At 51.1% G+C, this 21,188-nt stretch overlaps 2 protein-coding genes across 4 annotated transcripts in view; both read left to right on the top strand.

Annotated features, from left to right (window-relative positions):
• The first annotated feature begins 6,953 nt into the window (after positions 1 to 6,953).
• LOC130835224 (cytochrome b-c1 complex subunit 1, mitochondrial) lies at positions 6,954 to 15,967 on the top strand. Of its 3 annotated transcripts, none has more exons than XM_057706633.1 (13): positions 6,954 to 7,067; positions 7,312 to 7,452; positions 9,473 to 9,559; positions 10,686 to 10,815; positions 10,989 to 11,187; positions 11,760 to 11,839; positions 13,353 to 13,468; positions 13,709 to 13,852; positions 13,979 to 14,139; positions 14,262 to 14,347; positions 14,839 to 14,927; positions 15,257 to 15,332; positions 15,775 to 15,967. In XM_057706633.1, exons 1-13 carry the CDS (start codon positions 6,999 to 7,001, stop codon positions 15,837 to 15,839), a joined length of 1,443 nt encoding a protein of 480 aa, XP_057562616.1. In that variant the 5' UTR covers positions 6,954 to 6,998; the 3' UTR covers positions 15,840 to 15,967. The 3 variants fall into 3 exon arrangements, with proteins under 3 accessions (XP_057562616.1, XP_057562615.1, XP_057562617.1); XM_057706632.1 differs by having other exon boundaries at positions 6,963 to 7,067; positions 7,309 to 7,452; XM_057706634.1 differs by lacking the exon at positions 9,473 to 9,559 and having other exon boundaries at positions 6,963 to 7,067; positions 7,309 to 7,452.
• Positions 15,968 to 19,664: 3,697 nt separating this feature from the next.
• The window catches only part of COL7A1 (collagen type VII alpha 1 chain), a 30,676-nt gene continuing 29,152 nt past the window's right edge, over positions 19,665 to 21,188 (top strand). The window contains exons 1-3 of the mRNA XM_057704925.1: positions 19,665 to 19,786; positions 19,885 to 19,970; positions 20,427 to 20,607. Coding sequence (XP_057560908.1) covers positions 19,665 to 19,786; positions 19,885 to 19,970; positions 20,427 to 20,607 — 389 coding nt within the window. The remainder of the gene's footprint in view (positions 19,787 to 19,884; positions 19,971 to 20,426; positions 20,608 to 21,188) is intronic.

Below are 21,188 nucleotides of genomic sequence, written 5' to 3' on the forward strand. Positions count from 1 at the left end.
ATTTTGCAGATAGAATTAAGGTTAAAGACATTAAAATGCGAAGATTACCCTGGATTATTTGGGTGGGCCCAATGTAACTGTGTAAGCTCTTAAAAATGGAAGAGGAGGGCAGGAGAGTTGGTCAGATTCAAAGTGTGAGAGGTGGTAATCTTCTGCTGCTGGCTTTGAAGATGGTGGAAGAGATCTTTCACCACGCAAAGATTCAAGGAATTCAGATAGCCTCTAGAAGCTGGGAATGACCTTTGGGTATAGCCAGCAAGAAAACAGAAACCTCACTCCTTTAACCACTAGAATCTAAGTTCTGCCAACAACCTGAATGACCAAGGACACATTCTCCCCTAGAGCCTCCAGAAAGGAACACAGCCCTGCGGATGCCTTGATTTTAGCCCAATGACATCCATTTTGGATTTTGGGCCTACAGAACTATGAGATAATAAATTTTTGTTCTAAGCCATTAAGTCTGTGGTGATTTGTTATGGCAGCAAATAGAAAACTACTACAGATGCTGGTATCGAGAGTCAGAGGTACTGCTGTAATAAATCCTAAAAATGTGGAAAAGGCTTTGGAATTGGGCAGTGAACAAAGGCTGGAAGAATGTCAGGAAGCATAATAGAAAAAGCCAAAAGTACCTTCAACCAACTGTTAGCAGCAATTTGGACATTAAGAATGCTGCCAGGGGGTTAAGAATCTACCTGCCAATGCAGGGGACATGGGTTCAATCCCTGGGCCGGGAAGATCCCACATGCCGCCGAGCAACTAAGCCAGTGCACCACAACTACTGAGCCTATCTGCCGCAACTGCTGAAGCCCATGCACCTAGAGCCCATGCTCCGCAACAAGAGAAGCCATGGGAACGAGAAACCGGCGCACCGCAACGAAAAGTAGCACACAACTAGAGAAAGCCTATGTGCAGCAACGAAGACTCAACACAGCCAAAAATAAAATAAATAGTAAGATAAAATAAAACAAAATAAATCTTAAAAAAAAAAAAAAAAGAACACTGCCAGTGAGGGCGCAGAAGAAAATTAGGAACATATTATTGGAAACTAGGAGTAAAAGGAATCTTTGTTAAACAGCTGTGAGAAGCTTAGTGGAATTACAACCCATATTTGGGTGGAAAGCATAACTTGTAAATGATGAACTTTAATATTTAGCAGAAAAAATTTCCAAGTGAAGTGCTGAAGGTGCCTCCTGATTTCTTCCTGCTGCAAAACACTGCTGAAAGAAATTAAAGAAGGCTGAAATAAATAGAAAGACATTCCATGTCCTTCAATTGGAGGACTTAATATTGGGTTTTTTTTGCATTAATTAATTTTTTTAACAAAGTTATTTATTTATTGGCTGCGTTATGTCTTCACTGCTGCACATGGGCTTTCTCTAGTTGCGAAGAGCAGGGGCTACTCTTTGTTGTGGTGTGTGGGCTTCTCACTGCAGTGGTTTCTCCTGTTGCAGAGCATGGGCTCTAGGTATGTGGGTTTCAGTAGTTGTGGCATGCAGCCTCAATAGTTGTTGCTCATGGGCTCTAGAGCACAGGCTCAGTAGTTGTGGTGCACAGGCTTAGTTGCTCCGAGTCATGTGGGGTCTTCCCAGATCAGGGCTCAAACCCGTGTCCCCTGCATTGGCAGGTGCATTCTTAACCACTGTGCCACCAGGGAAGTCCTGGAGGATTTAATATTGTTAAAATGGCAATACTACCCAGAGTGGTCTACAGATTCAGTGTAATCTCTATGAAAATCCCAATGGTGTTTTGTTAGAGAAATAGAAAAACCCACCGTAAAATTTATATGGAATCTCAAGGGACCCTGAATAGCCAAAACAATCTTGGAAAAGAAGAACAAAGTTGGAGGACTCATACTTTCTGATTTCCAAAATGTACTACAAAGGTACTGTAATCAAAACAGTGTGGTACTGGCATAAGAACAGACATATAGACCAATGAAATAGAATAGAAAGCCCAGAAATAAACCTTCACATATATGTTCGGTTGATTTTCAGCAAGAGTGCCGAGACCATTTAATGGAGAAAAGATGCCTTTTTAGAAAATTGTGCCTAGAAAACTGAATACCCACATGCAAAAGAATGAAGTTGGACCCTTACCTTACATCATACACAAAATTAAGTAAAAAGGATCAATGATTTAAATTTAAAAGTTAAAAGTATAAAATTTTAGAAGAAAGCATAGATGGAACCTTCATCATCTTGGAGAAGGCAATGATTTCTTAAGTATGACATTAAAAGAACAGGTAATGAAACAAAAAATAGATAAATTGGACTTCATCAAAATACAAAATTTGTGCATCTAAGAACACTATCCAGAGAGTAAAAAGATAGCTCACAAAATGGGAGAAAATATTTGCAAATCATATATCTAATGAGGGACCATTATGCAGAATACCTAAAAATTCCTACAATTCAACAGTAAAAAAATAAACAACCAAATTCAAAAATGGGCAAAGGACTTAAATACATATTATCTAAAAAGATATATGAATGGCCAATAACCACATGAAAAGATTCTCCACATCACTAGTAATTATGGAAATACAAATCAAAACCATAAAATATCATGTCACCCCCATTAAGATAGCTACTACGAGAAAAAATGGAAAATAACAAATATTGGTGAGAATGTAGAGAAATTAGAACACTTTTGCATTGCTGGCAGGAATGTAAAAGGGTATAGCCATTACAGAAAACTGTTGGGTGGTTCCTCAAAAAGCTGAATATAGAATTATCATGTGATCCACCAATTCCACTCCTAGATAAGTACCAAAATAATTGAAAGCAAGGTCTGAAATAGATGACTGCATGCCAGTGAGTGTTCATTATAGCATATTCACAATAGCCAAAACGTGGAAAAAGCCTGTGTCCACCAGCAAATGAATAAACATCATGCTAAGTGAAAAAAGCCAAACATAAAAGGACAATGTTGAAAGATAAACTGAGGCATGTTAAAATTTTTAAGAGTTTGAGCAAAATTTGATTCAAATCAGGCACATCCAATCTAGCAGATAGAAAAGAGCTCCAAGGAGCTGAATAAAAATGAAAGCCTTTAATAGGCAAAAGGGAGTGGGAACAAGGATACTATAGTAGACAAAAAAAAAAAAAAAAAAAAAAAAGCAGGTTGGTTATTGCAAAGTTACTTTCTTCTAGAGGATGGTAAGGTATATCAGGCAGATGACCTGATCAAATAGTGTTGATCAGGAGATCCCTGAGTGACTGGTTTAAGATTCCATTTCTGGGAGAGCCAAAACTAAAATTAAGACTTGGTTTGGTGGCATGCGGCTTAGCATAAGTGACTCTATTTGGGGCCTGTTATCTTTTTAACAACAAATACTGTATGATCCCAGTTATATGAGCTACCTACAATAGGCAAGTTCATAGAGACAAAGTACAATAGAGGTTGCCAGGGATTCAAGGAATGGTGAAACGGAGAGTCATTGCTTAATGGAAATAGAGTTTCTGTTTGGGATAAGGAAAAAGTTTTGAAAGTAGATGAGTGGTAATAGTTGCGCAACATTTCTTTTTTTTTTTGGTCCCACCGTGCGGCTTGTGGCATCTTATTTCCCTGACTGGGGATCCAACCCAGGCCCTGGCAGTGAAAGCTCCAAGTCCTAACCACTGGACCACCAGAGAATTCCCTGGACAACATTTTGAATGTAATTAATACCACTTAACTGTATAATAGTTAAGGTGTAATAATAGTTAAGGTGCTAAATGTTATGTATATGTTAACACAATTTAAAAGGTAAAATTAAAAATATATATAAAAAGAAAAAATCTAGAAGAATAAACTGAAGTGTATATCAAATATTGAGTGAGAATACGGTGAGTGCCAGAGCCCTCTAAGGCAGCCCATATGAACCTGCTTTTACAGTTTTGAGACTCTCTGGGGGAAATAAAGGGAGTCTCAGAGATGGATAGAGAAAGGAGGCCTGATCAAGAACTGCTGTTACAAAATTCAGTTTGCAATCTAGGGGGAAAAGGGTATTTTGATCTTACCTCACCCCACATGCCAAGTAAATTTCAGAAGATTAATGAGTCATCAAAGACTCTTGCCAAATCATTGCAATGACCACTGCTTGTACTTGACCTTTTAGCAGCATTTCCTTTTTGACCAATCTCTTGAAACGTGTCCTTCCCTGGGCGTCTACCACATCACACTTCCTGGTTGTCTCGTTGTCCTTCCCTTCTCACCCCAGAGTAGCAGTGAGGTTGGAGAAGAGGAGGGGTAGGTAACTGGATTTAGAAATTATGGGATTTGCGAAAAAGATTGGGTGTGGATTTTGAGAGGAAACAGTCAAGGATGTCTCCTAGATTTTTAGCCTGAGCAACTTGGTTAATGGAAGTGTCATTTACTGAGGTGAAGGCAATTAAAGGAGGAACACGTTTGGGAAGGCAAGTAAGGAGTTCAGCTTTAGCTCCCCCCCACCCCCCAAGGCACTGCATGGCATGCAGGATATTAGTTCCCTAACCAGGGATTGAACCCACACCTCCTGCAGTGGAAGTGCGAAGTCCTAACCCCCCTGATGGCCAGGTAAGTCCCAGCTTTAGCATGTTGGAGATTCTGTTGGCTCTCCAGGGGAGACGGTGAGTAGATGATGGGAATACAGGAGCCACTGTAGGTACAGAGAGCATTGAAGCCATAAGACTGGATGAGATGACCAGAGAGCAAGTTTTGGTCAAGAAGGGAAGAGGGGACTTCCCTGGTGGTGCAGTGGTTGAGAATCAGCCCGCTAATGCAGGGACACAGCTTCAATCCCTGGTCCGGGAAGATCCCACATGCCGTGGAGCAACTAAGACCGTGCACACAACTACTGAGCCTGTGCTCTAGGGCCCGCGTGCCGCAACTACTGAAGCCCGTGCACCTAGAGCCCGTGCTCCAAAACAAGAGAAACCACTGCACTGGGAAGCCCGCACACTGCAATGAAGAGCAGCCCCCGCTCACCGCAATTAGAGAAAGACCCTGTGCAGCAACGAAGACCCAATGCAGCCAAAAATAAATAATAATAATAATAATAATAATAAATAAAATTTTAAAAATTAAAAAAAAAAAAGAAAGAAAAAGGAAGAGGTGCCAAGACTGTGTAAATGTTGGCAGGTGAGGCAGAACCAGCAGAGGAGCTAAGGAGGAGTGTCCAGGGAGGTAGGACAGGAACAGGAGAGCATGGGAAACTAAAGGTGGAGAAGGGATGAGCCTCTAAGGAGGAAAATGTGGCCAATCACATTAAACAAGACTGAACATTGGCCAATGGATTTAGCAACATGGAGCTACCTTTACAGGTGTGGTTTGGAGGAATGAATTGGGGGTGGGATTGGAGTGGGTTTGGAAGAGAGTGGGAAGAGAGGAATTGGAGGCAGTGAGCTCCTTGGGGGAGCTCTGCTAGAAGGAAGGTACACAATGTGCTGGTCACTGGAAGAGGTTGTGTCACAGGCAAGAGGAGCCTAAGGAGACATGACAACAAAATGTAATGTGGTAAACTGGATAGGATCCTAGAAAAAAAAAGGACATTAGGTAAAAACTAAAACTAAGGGAATCTGAATAAACTATGGACTTTCGTTAGTAATAATGTCAATATTGGTTCATTAATTGTAACAAATGTATCAAAATAATGTAAGATATTAATAATAGGGAAATCTGTGCATGCCTGTATGTGGGCAGGTATATATGGGAAATTATGTACTATCGCCTCATTCTTCTGTAAATATAAAAGGTTCTAAAAACTAGTTTTTTAAAAACACTGTTCTAGGGACTTCCCTGGCAGTCCAGTGTTTAAGACTCCGTGCTTCCATAGCAAGGGGCACGAGTTTGCTCCCTGGTTGGGGAACTAAGATCCTTGCATGTGGGGTGCAGCCAAAAAAACTTTAAAAAATGTTTAAATGTTCTAAAAAAACTAATTAGGAGATTCTATTTCACTTTATTTTTCATGTCTAGATCATAACATAATTTTAACCCACAAAATATTAATCAATGCACACAAGCATCTTCTGTCTGATTTTTATAAAAGTAAGTTTTATTTTAATTGAGTGGTATTTTGAAAGATCACAAAAGACCTCATATACCTGTAAAAAGAAGTACAGTTCAGAAGTATGCTATTGTTTCAAAAGCAACATACATTTTTTTGGTAAAAACTGTATCTTTGTTTTACTTTTTAATTTTTGTCTCTGCCTCGCGGCTTGCGGGATCTCAGTTCCGCCACCAGGGATTGAACTCCCGGCCACCACAGTGAAAGCTCCGAATCCTCACCACTGAACCGCCAGGGAAGTCCCTAAAAATTCTAAATCACGTATTAAAATAATACAGAAGTGTAAAAATGGTAGCCTCTTTTCCCTTCCCCTAAATTCATTTCCTGGAAGTCACCTGGCTGAAAGTTTAGAGTGAGCTCATTCGCGTTTTTTTCAATGTAGCCTATTAGAAAAAGCACGTCGTTTTGTTTGTGTTTTGTTTTTCAAACAAGGAATCCTTTTCACAAATTAGTCTCTAAAACTGTTCCTTGTTTCTTAGCAATATATTGCTAAATTCTTTCCACGTCAATCGTCTGAACTTACTCCATTCCTTTAAAGAGAAAGCCGTGACTTTCAGCAGCAGCCTCACAGCCCCAGGTTCCATCCCTGTGCTTTAGCCCTGGGGTTGCGATTTGCAAACATGCTGTGGCTGCGCTCCCCGCGCACCGGCCGCTCCGCGCACTCAGTGGAGTAGAGACGCCCACGGCTCTTGAAAAACATCGCGCACCCTGCCTCCCACAGATGAAGTGGGAAGATGGATTGGATCCAGAACAGACGCGCACAGGACGATGACTAGCCAGCCAGGTGGATCGATGTACGCTGGTACCCAGGGACGCGAACACAACTAACAACCAGCAGGGAGTGAATATCCCCGGTCTCCTCCGCCAGGGGGAGGCCGAGCGCCAAGGCTGCGGTTCTGCATCTGCGCCTTGCGCGCCGCCGCGTCCACTCTACGCATGCGTGGTACGGCCCAGCGGCCACTGGAGCTAGAAGATGGCGGCTTCCGTGGTTTGCCGGGCGGCTAGCGCCGGGAAGCGAGTGCTGCTGCGCATCCGCCGCTCGGTGAGGTGGCAGCGAGAGCGTAAAGCTATGGGGCGCGGGGTTTCGGACGCGGATCAGGAGCGGGTTGTTAGCGGCAGCGGGTCGAGAAAGGGGAGGTCGCGGGGTCAGGGCCGTGGGAAGGTCACGGCCGAGGGCGCGAATGCGAGTCTCCCGGCTGGCCTGGGGGCGGGGACGGGGATCCCACTGCAGGCCTAGGAGCTGATCCCCCAATCTAGTCCTCAGACCCGGTCGTCCTTTCCAGCAGCCGGCTCTGCTGAGGTCGCCTGCCTTGCGGGGCACCGCCACCTACGCCCAGGCCCTCCAGAGCGTGCCAGAGACGCAGGTCAGCCAGCTGGACAACGGGCTGCGAGTGGCCTCGGAGCAGTCCTCCCAGCCTACCTGCACGGTGAGTGGGGTCTGCTGTCTGGAGGGCGCCTCCATATTGGGCGTGGCGTCTTTTCCCGGGTCGGGGTGTGACCTTGGGGCTCCAGTGCTCTGTGGTTTGGATCTGACTCTACTCGATCGCCGATGTATTGACCCTCCTACCCCAATGCCGACCCTAGCCACGCCTTGACTTCTTGGGGGCAGTCCTCATTCAGCATGTTGATGCTTGCGAATCTGGAGGCCCTTTTTCAGCTTTTTCTTCAGCAGCCCATATGAGAGAAGTGATCCTTCAGTGAGGAAGATGGGATTCAGAGACATTAGATGACGGCCAGCCTCACGGCTCAAAGTCATAATCCCTTGGCTAGACTGGAAATATATTGTAGGAGAAATCCACTTGAAAATTATAGTTAAATGGATACTTTTTCTCAAAATTGACTCAAAGATAGAAATCTTGGCTAGAGAAACAGGAGAGAAGATTCTGAAGAAGTGATCTGTCTCCTTGTCCTCACCCCAAGCTCCAAGTGGTTTTATTGGTAAATTATTTCAGTTTTCTGGGAATAAATAATGTGCTGTGATATAAGTTGTGACTGAACACAGTAAAAGGTGATGGGCAACTTCCTGTATAAGCGAACCCACAGAAAGCTTGGTAGAGAATGCTGTATTTCATGGACCCTAAGATGCTCTAGATCAGGGGTCCCCAATGCCAGGGCTGCTCAGCAGGAGGTGAGCAGTTGGGCAGCCAGCAAAGCTTCATCTGCTGCTCCCTATCACTGGCATTACCACCTGAACCATCCCCCCATCGGTCTCATTACTGCCTGAACCATCCCCCTGCCCCCACCCTGTGGAAAAATTGTCTTCCACAAAACCGGTCCCTGGTACCAAAAAGGTTGGGGACCACTGCTCTAGATTGTAAGGAGCAACGCTGTGCCAGAGAAAGAATGCTGCCAGTTACAATCAGAGGATACCATGGATTGTAAAATGCATCTTTTGAAGATGTTAGATGTGTAACAGATGTTCATGTAAGAACTTATGACATATAGTATGTACATCAACATGTCTTAGGAAGGTAGATGTGAACATTATAAATGAGCTGTGGGGACTTCCCTGGTGGCGTAGTGGTTAGGAATTCGCCTGCCAATGCAGGGGACATGGGTTCGATCCCTGTTCCGCAAAGATCCCATATGCCACGGAGCAACTAAGCCTGTGAGCCACAACTACTGAAGCCCAACTACTGTGCCTAGAGCCCGTGCTCTGCAACAAGAGAAGCCACTGCAATGAGAAACCCTCGCATCCCAATGAAGAGTAGCCTCCACTCGCCACAGCTAGAGAAAAGCCTGCGCGCAGCAACGAAGACCCAATGCAGCCAATAAATAAATAAATAAATAAATAAACTTATTAAAAAAATAAATAAATGAGCTGTGAAACAAATAGTATATTAAAAGATTAGACCTATGTTACCATGGGGGTGAGTAGTATGGTGTGTGTTTCACAGCACACCAGGAAGCTATTAAGAAAATTATAAGATTCTCTCATTGGGTGCCAAGGAGACACTTGGCGGTGTTAGGTGTCCAAGTCTGATTTAAAACTTTTTTTAAGTGTGAACAAAGGGTATTTCCTTATGATGATAAAATGTTCAGTGTCTAAGAATAGCCTCCTCCTTTAATGGTGAAAGGGTACAATCACCAAAACAAAGGCAGGGTATAATATTTAGGAAGGAGAAAAGAAGCTGTTAGCAAATGATTAGTTGCTTGCCTAGAAGAAACAAAGAATCAATGAGATTGAATTTAAGAATTTCCTGTGGTGATGGGACAGTTGAACGTGCAGTTAGAAGCTTCCCTGGGAGTCTTCATAGCCAGTCAGGAAATAGAGCAGGGAGGAGAGGTGATGCAGTGTGAGTAGTCATTCAGCTGATGCCCTGTGCCTCCCCTCTTCCCTAGCATGCAACTGCAAGCCCCTCCTGGGGCTTGTGCTGGATCACATAGGGTGGGGTGTAAGTGGGGACTGAGATGGTTTGTTACCTTTGTTGGTGGTTTCTTGTCCAGGTGGGGGTGTGGATTGATGCTGGCAGCCGTTACGAGACTGAGAAGAACAATGGGGCAGGCTACTTTGTGGAGCATCTGGCTTTCAAGGTGAGGCTCCTAAAGTCCTGCATCTCCCCTGGGCTTAGGGCTTCCTGCTATCCCTCCTGAGGATGCAGGTCAGAAAAGTCAGCCTCCTCAATTATTGGTTTTAGTGGGGTGGCAGGGGGAAGCAATCTCTGGCTGGCTTTTCTGGGAGGAGCCATGTGGGCTCGGCTTCTCCTGAGTGAGCACCTATCTGGTAAACCCCTGAACAAGGCCCACAGAGCCAGAAAAACCACAAGGAGCCACAGGAGCCCAGCTTTTCACCAGAGGCCAGGCCTGTGTTGTGTGAATGCATGGATATAGAATGGTGGATGTACATGTGCATTGTAACAAACCCACAGACTTAGGTTCTGTAAAATGCTGTGCATCTCTTATTTGTAAAAGTGAGTAGGAGATTTCTTGAGGATGGGAAGAGTCCCTAAGCCACCTCGTGTTTGCATGGAGTAGAGACTAAGTTTTTAAATGAATGAAAAAAATGGAGGTGATACGGGATTGGTGGGGGTGTGGAGCAGGAATGGGCAGCTAGCCAGTTCCAGCATCACAGATGTGTGTCAGTCTCAACATACCAATACGTGTGTATGTCATTAGACAGCAGCACTGCACTCACACGTGCGTGCACACGCGCATGCACACACACCCACAGGACTAAGGTTGAGTCCCACAGAGGCTGCTAGCACACACACAGAGTCGTATAAATGGCGTGAAGGAGAGTGGGTAGTGGTAGCATCACCTGAGCACAGGTGTGAGCTTATCTGACCATGACTGTCAATAAGAGGAGAGGGAGTGCTCATAATGTAAGGCCGGTATGGAAGCTCTCGGTCAAATGCTCTACCCCTGCGCTATGCTCCTCCTGGTATGGGAGCTCTGGATTTCAGGTAACAGTTGCTTTGGCCATGCCCTTCTTTCCTGGCCCCTGAATGTCTTCATTCTCTTGGTCCACGATGCTGTGGCCTTGATCAGCTTAAGGTCTGCTAAGCACTTGGTGAGCGTAGACTCTGGGCTCCCCAGTCCCAGAGTCTTTCCTGAGGGATATACCTGTGGACCTGGTCGTGCTGGGACTTTAGCCTGTGAGGATGGGGGGTCCTGGGCTCCCATGTGGCTCCTGATTTGTCCTGTTGATGTCTGGTTCCAGGGAACAAAGAGTAGGCCTGGCAATGCCTTGGAGAAGGAGGTGGAGAGCATGGGGGCCCATCTTAATGCCTACAGCACCCAGGAGCACACGGCTTACTACATCAAGGCACTATCTAAGGACCTGCCAAAAGGTACGCTGAAAGATGGAGGTGGGATGCAGGTAGGACTCCAGGGATGCAGAGGACAGGCACTCAGGAGTCCCTGACCTGGCTGAAGAATGGGGTTACCTTTAGAGTAAGCAACAGTGGTGTCAGGCCTGGGGTTTTGTACTCTTACTGGTCTCCAAACCTGTTCTTGTATCCAGCTGTGGAGCTCCTGGCTGACATTGTGCAGAACTGCAGCCTAGAAGACTCCCAGGTTGAGAAGGAGCGTGATGTGATCCTGCAGGAGCTGCAGGAGAACGACACGTCTATGCGGAATGTGGTCTTTGACTACCTGCATGCCACAGCGTTCCAGGGCACACCTCTAGCCCAGGCCGTGGAGGGGCCCAGTGAGAATGTCAGGTGAGAATTGGCTGGTCTGGGGTGGAACTCGTCCCCTCATTCTGGCCTGGCCAGGCCATGTCCACACGAGTTTGTTTTTTGTTGGCCGACTGCCTGTGCTGTTTATTTTTCTAATTCACACAGCTGGAGTTGCCACATGGTCCCTGTGAGTCTTTTTTAATGCCAGTGTGGTCTTTACTCAAATCTCAGGCTTTGTTTTAGGGTATGTTTCCATGCATGTCCTGCCAGCCTGAGGGAAGGTGCTCTGGGTATCCCTCCATGTGGCTTCTTGTCCTCTGGTGGGATGAGCTTTGCTGCTGCCCCTCAAGAGCCCCCCATTGTGTCAGTTCACAGCCTCCTCAGAGGGGACTACAAGCCTGTCGTGACGTGCGATGTGAGGGGGGCCCAATGTGGGCCACCCTCTGGGCCCCAGAATGGTGGGTGGCAGAGATGGGGCAGGGATCGATTGGTGTGTGGGGTTCTGCTCTCCAGAGAAGCCGCGTTTCCTTGTCTGTCTCCTCAGCCTTGTTTTTTGTTACCCAAATCATTCTGGTTTGGGAGTGGTGTTGACCAATTGGCTGTGTGTCTTGCAGGAAGCTGTCTCGGGCAGACCTGACCGAGTACATCAGCCGGCATTACAAGGCCCCTCGAATGGTATTAGCAGCAGCTGGAGGTGAGCGGTGGGCTTGGTGAAGCCCTGTGGTAACAGAGGGGTGGGTTGTGGCCTTGGTTACCAGGGCTAGGTCTCCTGGTTCTGACCATAGGGATCTTCCACTCCTGGGGACCTCGTTCCCACCCTGTCCTTGAGGGGAGTGACCTCTTTTCCATGCTCTCTGAGGTGGGGTAGGATTCTGCTGTGCCGCCACCACTGACACTGGCTTCAAGAGGGATGCTGCTCCCCTCTTTCGTACAGGCCTCAGTTGGGCTGTTGGCCCCTCCAGGCCTCAGGGCTTTCTCAATCCCCTGCCTGGTCCTAGGAGACCCAGGTTGTAGACTAGTGGGAGATTCAGGCCCCCAGGCTTGCTCCTCTTGGCCTTGTCAGTGGGCAAACCAGACATTGCATGAGAGGTGGGAAGTGCCTTGAAAGGAAGGCACAGAGTGGTAGGGGGATTTTAATGGTGGACTCAGAGTTAGAGGTTAGGGAGGTGCTTTTGAAGTACGTGGCATTTGAACAAAGCCTTAAAGAGTGGTTGGATTTAATTAGGTGGGGAGTTGGGGGGGTGACCTGTGCAGTGTCATGGGCTGATGTGTGTTTTGAGGCTTGCTCTGCTGCCGTGTAGGGGCCAGAGTGGAAGCAGGCAGATGCAGGGACGGGTCGTGACAGGTGCCTGGTGGGAGGTGGTAGGAGCAAGGGATAGAAATGGGTGAACTCAAGATGGTTTTGTAGATGGAAACCTGACGGAGGTCTGGATGTGGCGGGGAGGGGACAGGAGCAGGGTCCCCAACTTATGGCAGCTGACTGGGCAAGAAAGATTAATAGGAAGAGCATGATTAGTGGCCTTGGGGCCAATGAACCTGGGGACCAAGAGTAGTTTGAGCTACTGACACATCAGACTTTATTGAGTCCAACAGGATCTGAGCTCAGGGAAGCAAAGAATGAAAGGCAGAGACACCTGGTGGGCTCTACCTGGGGAAGGCTGCTTGCTACCACAGCGCCCACCTGTCAAGGTGCTAGGGCGGCAGAGGCCTCCTCTTGCAGAGGTGAGGTCCAGCAGGGGTCCTGGCATGAGTTTGTAACACTGGTGGTAAATGTTCCCAGCTCTCAGGGGACACCAGAGCTAGTCACAACCCTGCATAGCACCTCTTTGTGCCCTCTCACCTGCCAACCCCCACAGGATCTGGTTGAGGAAAGGCTAGAGGGAAAAGACAGGATAAGTGGCCTTATGCCCAGGGAGCACCAGTCTTGTCCTTGGTGCTTGTTGAGAGTGCATCCCATGGAAACCCATTTTTAAGGTCAGCATAGTTCTGCTTCCCAGTGGCTGAGGTGATGGGAGCGATTTGACCCTGAGGTGCCTGTCCATCTGTGAAATAGAGTGTGTCTGTTGAGGGATCTCTTCCTGCACCTTGTCACATCTTCCTTTTGGTGTCTCCCACCGAGGCGGGACATGGGGTCCTTTGCTTGTGTGTGATCCCCTACCCTTTGCCTTGGGCCCTGGCTCTCCAGTAACTGCTGTCTTTCTCGGCAGGGGTGGAGCATCGGCAGCTGCTAGACCTTGCCCAGAAGCACTTCGGCAGCCTCTCTGGGACATACACCGAGGATGCTGTGCCCACTCTCGCTCCATGCCGTTTCACTGGCAGCGAGGTGGGCTGCTTGGTGGGCAGGGGTAGTGCTGTCAGCCGGGGCCCCTTGGGAGCACCCTCGCGTGCATGGCTATCTTCATGACTCTAGAGATGCCTCAGGAGTTGGGCAGGGGTCCTGTGGCTGCTGCCTTACAGGCACACGTGTTCACACTTGCATGCAGGCTCTCCACCCACACTTGGCACCTTTGCTGGTGGCCTGGTAAGTCTGGCTGTCCCTCAGGTTTGTCATGTACTGTTTCAGATCCGCCACCGTGATGATGCCTTGCCTTTGGCCCATGTGGCCATTGCAGTGGAGGGGCCCGGCTGGGCCAGCGCGGACAATGTGGCCCTCCAGGTGGCCAATGCCATCATTGGCCACTACGACTGCACTTATGGTGGTGGCACGGTGAGTGCCAAGGGTAGGCATGTCTTCAGGGAGGAGAGGGAGCTGGCTGTGGGTTCTCGTACCGTGGGGTTCAGGGTGTTGGCCGCAGGCAGGAGGCTGGCTGCTGACCGCCCTCACCTCTGGTAGCATCTCTCCAGCCCACTGGCTTCCGTCTCTGCGACCAACAAGCTGTGCCAGAGTTTCCAGACCTTTAACATCTGCTATGCTGAGACTGGGTTGCTGGGCGCACACTTTGTCTGTGACCGCCTGAGCATCGACGACATGATGTTCTTCCTGCAGGGCCAGTGGTGAGTGCTGGCCTAGTGCTGCCAGGGAGGTGGGGAGGGAGCAGGGGCCTTGGATCAGGACCCTGGGAGGCTCAGAGACAGCACCGTTTCTCAGGACGAATCCCACTCCACCCCTGCTCTAGGATGCGCTTGTGCACCAGCGCCACAGAGAGCGAGGTGGTCCGGGGCAAAAACATGCTCCGAAATGCTCTGGTGTCTCATCTGGATGGTGAGTCCTGCAGCCCTGTGGCAAGGGGTAGAGTGCATACTTGCAGTGAGTCCTAGTATGGCCACCATTCCCAACCATTATTGGAAAGGAAAACTTTGAAGGTCACACCATACCCCACCGCTGTCCCTCCCACAGGGTTCTGGGGCTTCAGGTACAGGTGTGGGTGGGCCAGGTCAACAGCCAGTAGATACAGTGACAGGTGGTTGTAGAAGTGAGGGTTGTGGTCTAGGGTCAGACCAAGGTCCAGGTCAGCCCAGAACCCTGGAGGTTCTTCGTGTACCGAGAAGCACTTCGGCAGCCTCTCTGGACATACGCTGAGGATGCTGCGCCTGCTCTCACTCCGTGCTGCCTCACTGGCAGTGAGGTGGGCTGTGAGGTGGGCGGGGATAATGCTCTCAGCCGGGGCCTCTCGGGGGGCATCCTCACATTCGTGGCTTGGTCCCACGTGGATTGGACCATGTGGACCTGTAATCTTCCCCCAACCCTTGCAGGCACCACTCCTGTGTGTGAGGACATCGGACGTAGTCTCCTGACGTATGGCCGCCGCATCCCCCTAGCCGAGTGGGAAAGCCGGATTGCGGTAACAAGGGCCCCTGGGAGAGGTTCTGGAGTCTTGACCTGGCAGACTCCCAGAGGGTGGGGAGTTGCAGCAATGCAGACTGCTCCATAGGCAACCCTGGTGTCCTAGGCAATGTCACCTGCCTTGGTGGTATAATTGGAGGGCAGAGCAGAGGCACAGATGGCTATGGGGATGGGTGGGGCCCATGGAAGTCTACAGCAGGGAGAGCCCTGCTGCCTTTCCCCTTTTGGGTGAGGGGGTAGCTCTGTGGTACGTGTGGAAGATCTTGGTTGGCTGGATAATGTTGACTGGTGCCTGTCACTCAGTGTGCCCTCTGCTTCATCCCTCAGGAGGTAGATGCCAGTGTGGTGCGTGAGGTCTGCTCCAAGTACTTCTATGACCAGTGTCCAGCAGTGGCTGGATTGGGTGAGTGGCCTAGAAAGTCTGCTCTTTGTCTTTCTCCTCAGGCAGTTGTCTTGGCCTCCCCCTGCCTCTGCTCCATTAACCCCCAACTTTCACTGGGAGCAGCAAGTTGAGGCCCCTAAGAGGCTCTGCCCAGTAGCCTGGCTGCCAGGGAGTTCTTTCTCAGAAAACCTGTCCTAGCAGCTCCCTGACTCCCTGCCAAGGTGCCTCCATCAATATCCCGCACCCGCCAGGTAACGGACACCTCCGCGTGTGGGGTGGGGCTCCAAAGGCCAGAGCATGAAGGGACAGGCTCAGCACCCCCTGGAGGAATGTTCTATTCCCTCTTTCCACTCAAAGCCTGTCTTGTGCTGCTCTGGGCAGCTCTGGATGGGGTGCGGCGCAGGGCCAGGTGTCCCTGTGCAGGCCAGGTACCCCGCCCTGACGCCCCACCCTATCCCCACAGGCCCCATTGAACAGCTTCCAGATTATAACCGGATCCGTAGCGGCATGTTCTGGCTGCGCTTCTAGGCAGGAGGCCTGTGCAGGCAAGAGGGTGGGGCCAGTGTTCATGGTTCCCCCCACTACAAACATACCACCTCAGTCCTTCAAACCTGTGCTGCAGACTACCACCAACCAATAAAGTCCTGTGTTGAGAACTGTCTCGTCCCTGTCTTGGCATTGGCATGGAGTCCACTGGGCAGTGGGTTGGGAAGCAGAGACTTCCCCCCGGTTCTGCATCTCCTAGATCCTTCTGTTTTCCCACAGGCTGATGTGTCCTTAGCCAGGGGCAAGTGTGGGGACTGCAGCACGGAGGCCGGAAGCCTGTGATGCCTGCAGGGGACTGAGGCCAGCTGTTTCCACTTAGCCACATGGGGATGCTCCTAGCCAGTCTGTCCCAAGACGGGGATGTGGGAAGCTATGGGAACCGCAAACCCAGCCTTTGCCCTAGTAGAGGTCCCAGCCTGGGAACTCAGGGGGCTCAGGTGGGAAGCCCCTTGCTGTGGGTCCTGTGTGGTCACCGTCTGGCGGACCCTGGTCCCCCAGACGGACCAGGAGAGGCCAAGGAATGTCCCTGAGGAAGCCTCCTTCATGTGTTTACTCTGGATTCCGGGAGGATAGCCTGGGGCATAGTGTTTCCATTTGGTTTCTAACTGCTGCCTGGACAGGCAAGGCAAGAATCCTTTGCCTCGATTTGCCGCTGACTCAGGCTCTAAGAATATCCCTGAGCTCAGTGGGGCCTGAGCCCCCTCCCTTGACTAGGTCTGTACCAGGCAAGTCCTGAACTGCTGGCCCAGCAGTCCCCTGCCCATCTCCCTGAGGATCTGGTGGAGCTGTCAACTGTCTAGTCCCCTTGCCACCTTTGGCCTTTGGTCCCCAGGGCAGGTGGGCAGGTAGGTCCCTCTTCCTGCGTCCCCCCGCACACACAGTCAGGTTCCCTGGGAGCCCCTTGGGGGGAAGGGAAGTGTGGGGCCTGATTTGCCTATGAGGGAGGTGCTGCTGGCAGTTGTGGACAGGGTTCTGGGACAGGGTTTGTTGAGAAGATGGCTATTCAAGGTGCCCCAGCATCCAGGCCTTGCAGTGGCCAAAACAACCCTCAATTCCCTCCTGTCCCATCCCAGTGCTTTTCTCTTAACCCTTAACTTGTGTTGCCACAAGTTGTCATTCAGGAAATAACTGTCAAATGCTTTCTAGAACCCAGGACTGGGGGACTCAAGTCATCCTCCTACTTTGTGAGCAACTGGAGAGAAGCTGCTGGACAGTGCAGAATCCTGCCAGACCCACCCTTGGGTGCTTATAGACACAGCATATCCAGGCTGGGGGAACAGCAAGTGCCAAGCCTGTTGTCCTAAGTTTGAGCCCCTGGAGGATGGGACTTGATTTCTCTGCTAAGCCCAGGCCTGACTCTAAAAGGCTACAGGTGTGCTGGACACAGAGTGCTCGAGCTCTTGGGTGTGATCTGGGCCTAATGGACCTTGCATACCTAACCAAGGAATTTGATCTTTATTTTGGACACATATTGGGGGAGGTGTATTGGAGGTTACTGGGAAGAGAAGTGAATTGGTTGGCTGAGAGTTAGCCTGGGGACTCGGTGGATTTCTGTGCCGTCCCAGTGAAAAGTGCTGTGGCAGAGCAGATGTCACGGCTATAGTAAGAGCTGGAGTGGGCTTCAGGGGGCACAAGCAGGACAGCATCCCCAGCAGGGCTGGGGTACCACAGCAGAGGGGTAGGTTGGAGAATAATGACCTGCCCAGCTTTGGCCACAGTTCTGAGAAATTTGAAGGTGTCCAAGACAATGGGATGTGTAGGGCTGGAATCTCCAAAAGGGGCCCAGTTGGAGACATGGTGCCATCCGACAGAGGTGGTGATTGAAGCCAGAGGAGGAAATGTCCAGGGGAGTGTGTGAGGGAGAACGAGAACTCTAGGGCCACAATGCCTTTATGGAAGGAGCTGGTTTCGGGACTGGGCCCTAGGCTGGGTGCCTGCCAGGAGACTGGAGCCAGGGGCCTCAGAGAGCCACACCCCTGGTCGTGAGCCTCCCACAAGTGCCAGACACGCACTCATCCTCAATCTTGCTTCTACCTACAGCAGCCTCTCTTAGTATGCTTTGAGTGACCCCCTCACAGCAGGCAGCCCTTCGTTTCTTTTGAGGGACCCTTATGGTTCTGATGAGGTTTGCCTGAACACCCTCTGGGCTGGGCCTCCAGTCGCCCCTAAAAGCTACACTGACCCAAATGTGTATATGTGTCTACACTGTATGTGCTGGCTCTGCCCTGCTCTCCCCCACGCTTGCTGTACAAGAAGAGGTGAGGGTCATGGGGGCAGGGGCTGCCTCTGTAATGAGAGCACGTCTGGATCTCTGCAGTCCTCACCTGTAGGACAGATTCAAAGGATTAGGGGGTCCTGGGACATGGCTGAAGAGACCTTGACCTTGGGAAAAGGTTCTGGGCCCTATGCATCACAGTGCTGTATCTCATGATAATTTGGAGTTGTCCCTATATCTCCAGCCTTCTGGACAATAGGAAAACAGGCAATATGAATGGTCCCCACTGCCCCCAGCCCTGGTCATACCAGAGACCTCAGGCCCTAGAGGAGGTCAAAGCAGACAAGTTAAACAGAAGTGCTGTCCCCGCCTCTCCCCCATTAGCCTGTGGACAGGCTGGGGGGGCCAGGCATGTTGGAAGGGGCCCTGTGGCAGTGGTGACTAGTGGTGAGTGTAGTGTTTTCTCCAGGTTTAAAAAAGAAACAGGGGGCCTGCTCTTGGGAGTACCTCTCTGCCTCAGTGTCACTCCCTATAATGAACACATACACATATAAAGAGAGTGTCCCTGCAGGTGTGTTGAGGGGACTGTCCATAATCACAGAAGCCAGCTGAGGGAGACGGGTGGGAAGTCAGCCTGGTTGAGGGAAGAGGGGTGAGGTAAGGGTAGTTATGAAGGTGGACACTACAGGTGGACCTTGAGGGCAGTGAGGAAGGGAGGGAGGGGCCCAGGGTGACCTCTGGGCCTGGTGGAGATGATGGGTGAGGGAGGTCTTCAAGAAGAGTAGGTTGGAGGAGGGGACTCGGAGGGGCCAAAATGAGAATATGTGGGTAGGGGGGCCTGGCTGGAGCAGGACAGGCCCGCCAGTGAGGGTGTAGGCAGGAAGGGGTGGATTCCTGAGAGATGAGCTGTCACTGTGGGTGGTCCACCCTCCACACATGGATACCCCCCCCCACCCACCGCAGGCACAGCTGGATGGCATCTGCCTGCAGCTGGATCAGGGCATAGTAGGGGGTGCGGGACACGTATACATAGTAGGGGATGGACACGTATACATAAGCAGGACACAGATTCTCTCCACCTGGCTTCCCCTTCCAGAGTGGGGGTGGGCATCACTTGGTTGCAGCCTGCTTTCCCTGCGATGAGCCTACAGCCCCTCATTTGCTGGGCGTTGCTCTGCCTGTTGAGGGGATTGGGGTGGGACACAGGAGACCCAACAGACAGAGGGATGGCTGAATCACAGGAGAGGCCGGCGGGACTCTTGGCCTGAGGGCTTGTCGGGCACCCCTGTTGGGGGGGGGGGCGGTGAGTCATCTCCAGCTGCAGCTTACCCCCCACCAACATCCTGCTGCGTCTTTGGTCTCCAGGAACCTATCTGAAGTCCGATCTCCAGCAGTAACTTGTAGTCTGTTTGACCTAAAGCAGCCAAGATCTCTGACCCAAGATGGGGTTGGAGAGGGCTCCCTCAACATCTATCTGCAGAGAATATCCCGGGGAAATACCAGAAGCCACGGGAGGTGGGGGGCTTTACACTTAAGTGGAGTCAGATCATCTGTCCAGGGGAAGGGTGGTAGGGGCGGCGACCTCTGGGACTATGAGTGGGGGCGGGCCGCCTGGGTCCCCGCCCGCTGCTCCGCCCCCGGGATCAGGGACTTTTCTCTGCTGTGGCGGCGGGACTGCGGCGGCGGCTGGGGACGCGAGCCGGCGGAGCAGCAGGCAAGACCCGGACTGGGGGCGGGGAGAACGCTGGGCTTGGACCCGCCAAAGCCAAGGGACAGAAGCAGGGGTCCTGGCTGACCGTTTCCCTCACCCAGGATGAGGCTGCGGCTCCTGGTGGCTGCTCTCTGCGCGGGGATCCTGGCAGGGACACCCCGAGTCTGGGCCCAGCACAGGGAGAGAGGTGGGTATGACAGGGAAGGACTTCATCCAGGGCACTGCACCCTGTCACCCGCGGCGCCACTCGACCTGCAGCCTGGATCCCCCCACCCCCACCCTCCGCGACTCCGCGCGCATTTCTCCTAACTCTTCTCGGACTTCCCAAACCCGCCGCGACCCACGCTGCTTCTCCCAAACTGCGTGGGTCCCCTACTCTATGCCACTCCTGGTCCCCAGATGCCAACCTCAGTCCTAGATTCACACCCGCGCCGGCTACTCTCCCCCCCACTGGTCCTCCGCGGGAGACTCTGCTCCGGGCTCCACCTCTGCTCCCTCCACCACTCCCAGGCCCAAGCCAGCCTGGGCCGGTTTGCACAGTGGATGAGGCCTACTCCCCCTCCCCAGCCCCAGGGCACCACAGTTGAGGGGAGGGGGTCCTTGGGCCCCAAGAAGAAATCTTGATCGCTTTTCCCTGCCCCAGTGAGCTGCACGCGCCTTTATGCCGCTGACATGGTGTTCCTACTCGACGGCTCCTCGTCCATTGGCCGCAGCAACTTCCGCGAGGTGCGGGGTTTCCTTGAGGGGCTGGTGCTGCCCTTCTCCGGGGCAGCGGGTGCACAGGGTGTGCGCTTCGCTGCCGTGCAGTACAGCGACGACCCGCGGTGAGTGGATCCCCACAGCTGGACCCACCAGGACCCCTCCCCCAGACAGAAGCAGAGAGCCCTAAAACTCCTAGGTCAGGATTTAGAGAACTCAGGATCCCCCCTCCCACCAGCCAGGACATCCTTTTAAGACAGAAGCAGGTATTTCCCAGGTAGAGCCCTCACATCTGAGACCCCTCCAAACTAGTGCCCTGCTGAAGACAGGGGCTGTGCTTTCTCATCTGGAGATGAAGAACCTAGGAGGGGACCCAGGGGCTTGAGATGCCCTGTGCCTGCTGGACTCTCCATGTTCTAGCCTCCTGATGCCTCCAGGCTCTCACTCAGCAGAAGGCCTCCCTGTCTGGCCAGTGTCCACGTCCCTACAACTAGGCCCTTCCTCCTACCATTATTTCATTAACCAGACATCCTGGTCCCTGAGCCTGGAAGCCCCAAGGGGTTCAGGCCTGCCTAGGCCCAGCCACAGGCACGACACAGATGGGCACCTAAGGAGTTTATTAGCTTGGGAGCGTCAGAGATGGAGGGCAGGAATCACAGAACCAAGAGGACCCTCAAGGGGGCCTGTTACACACAACCCTCCCCCA

This window comes from Hippopotamus amphibius, chromosome 13, assembly GCF_030028045.1.
Source record: "Hippopotamus amphibius kiboko isolate mHipAmp2 chromosome 13, mHipAmp2.hap2, whole genome shotgun sequence".
NCBI classification, from domain to species: domain Eukaryota; kingdom Metazoa; phylum Chordata; class Mammalia; order Artiodactyla; family Hippopotamidae; genus Hippopotamus; species Hippopotamus amphibius.

What these genes read in the sequence shown, in the direction of transcription:
- LOC130835224 (XM_057706632.1), top strand. Translation starts at nt 6,999, where the DNA reads ATGGCGGCTTCCGTGGTTTGCCGGGCGGCTAGCGCCGGGAAGCGAGTG. An exon ending in GGTATTAGCAGCAGCTGGAG is followed by an intron (nt 11,840 to 13,352) that starts GTGAGCGGTGGG and finishes CTTTCTCGGCAG; the next exon opens with GGGTGGAGCATCGGCAGCTG. An exon ending in AGTGGGAAAGCCGGATTGCG is followed by an intron (nt 14,928 to 15,256) that starts GTAACAAGGGCC and finishes TTCATCCCTCAG; the next exon opens with GAGGTAGATGCCAGTGTGGT.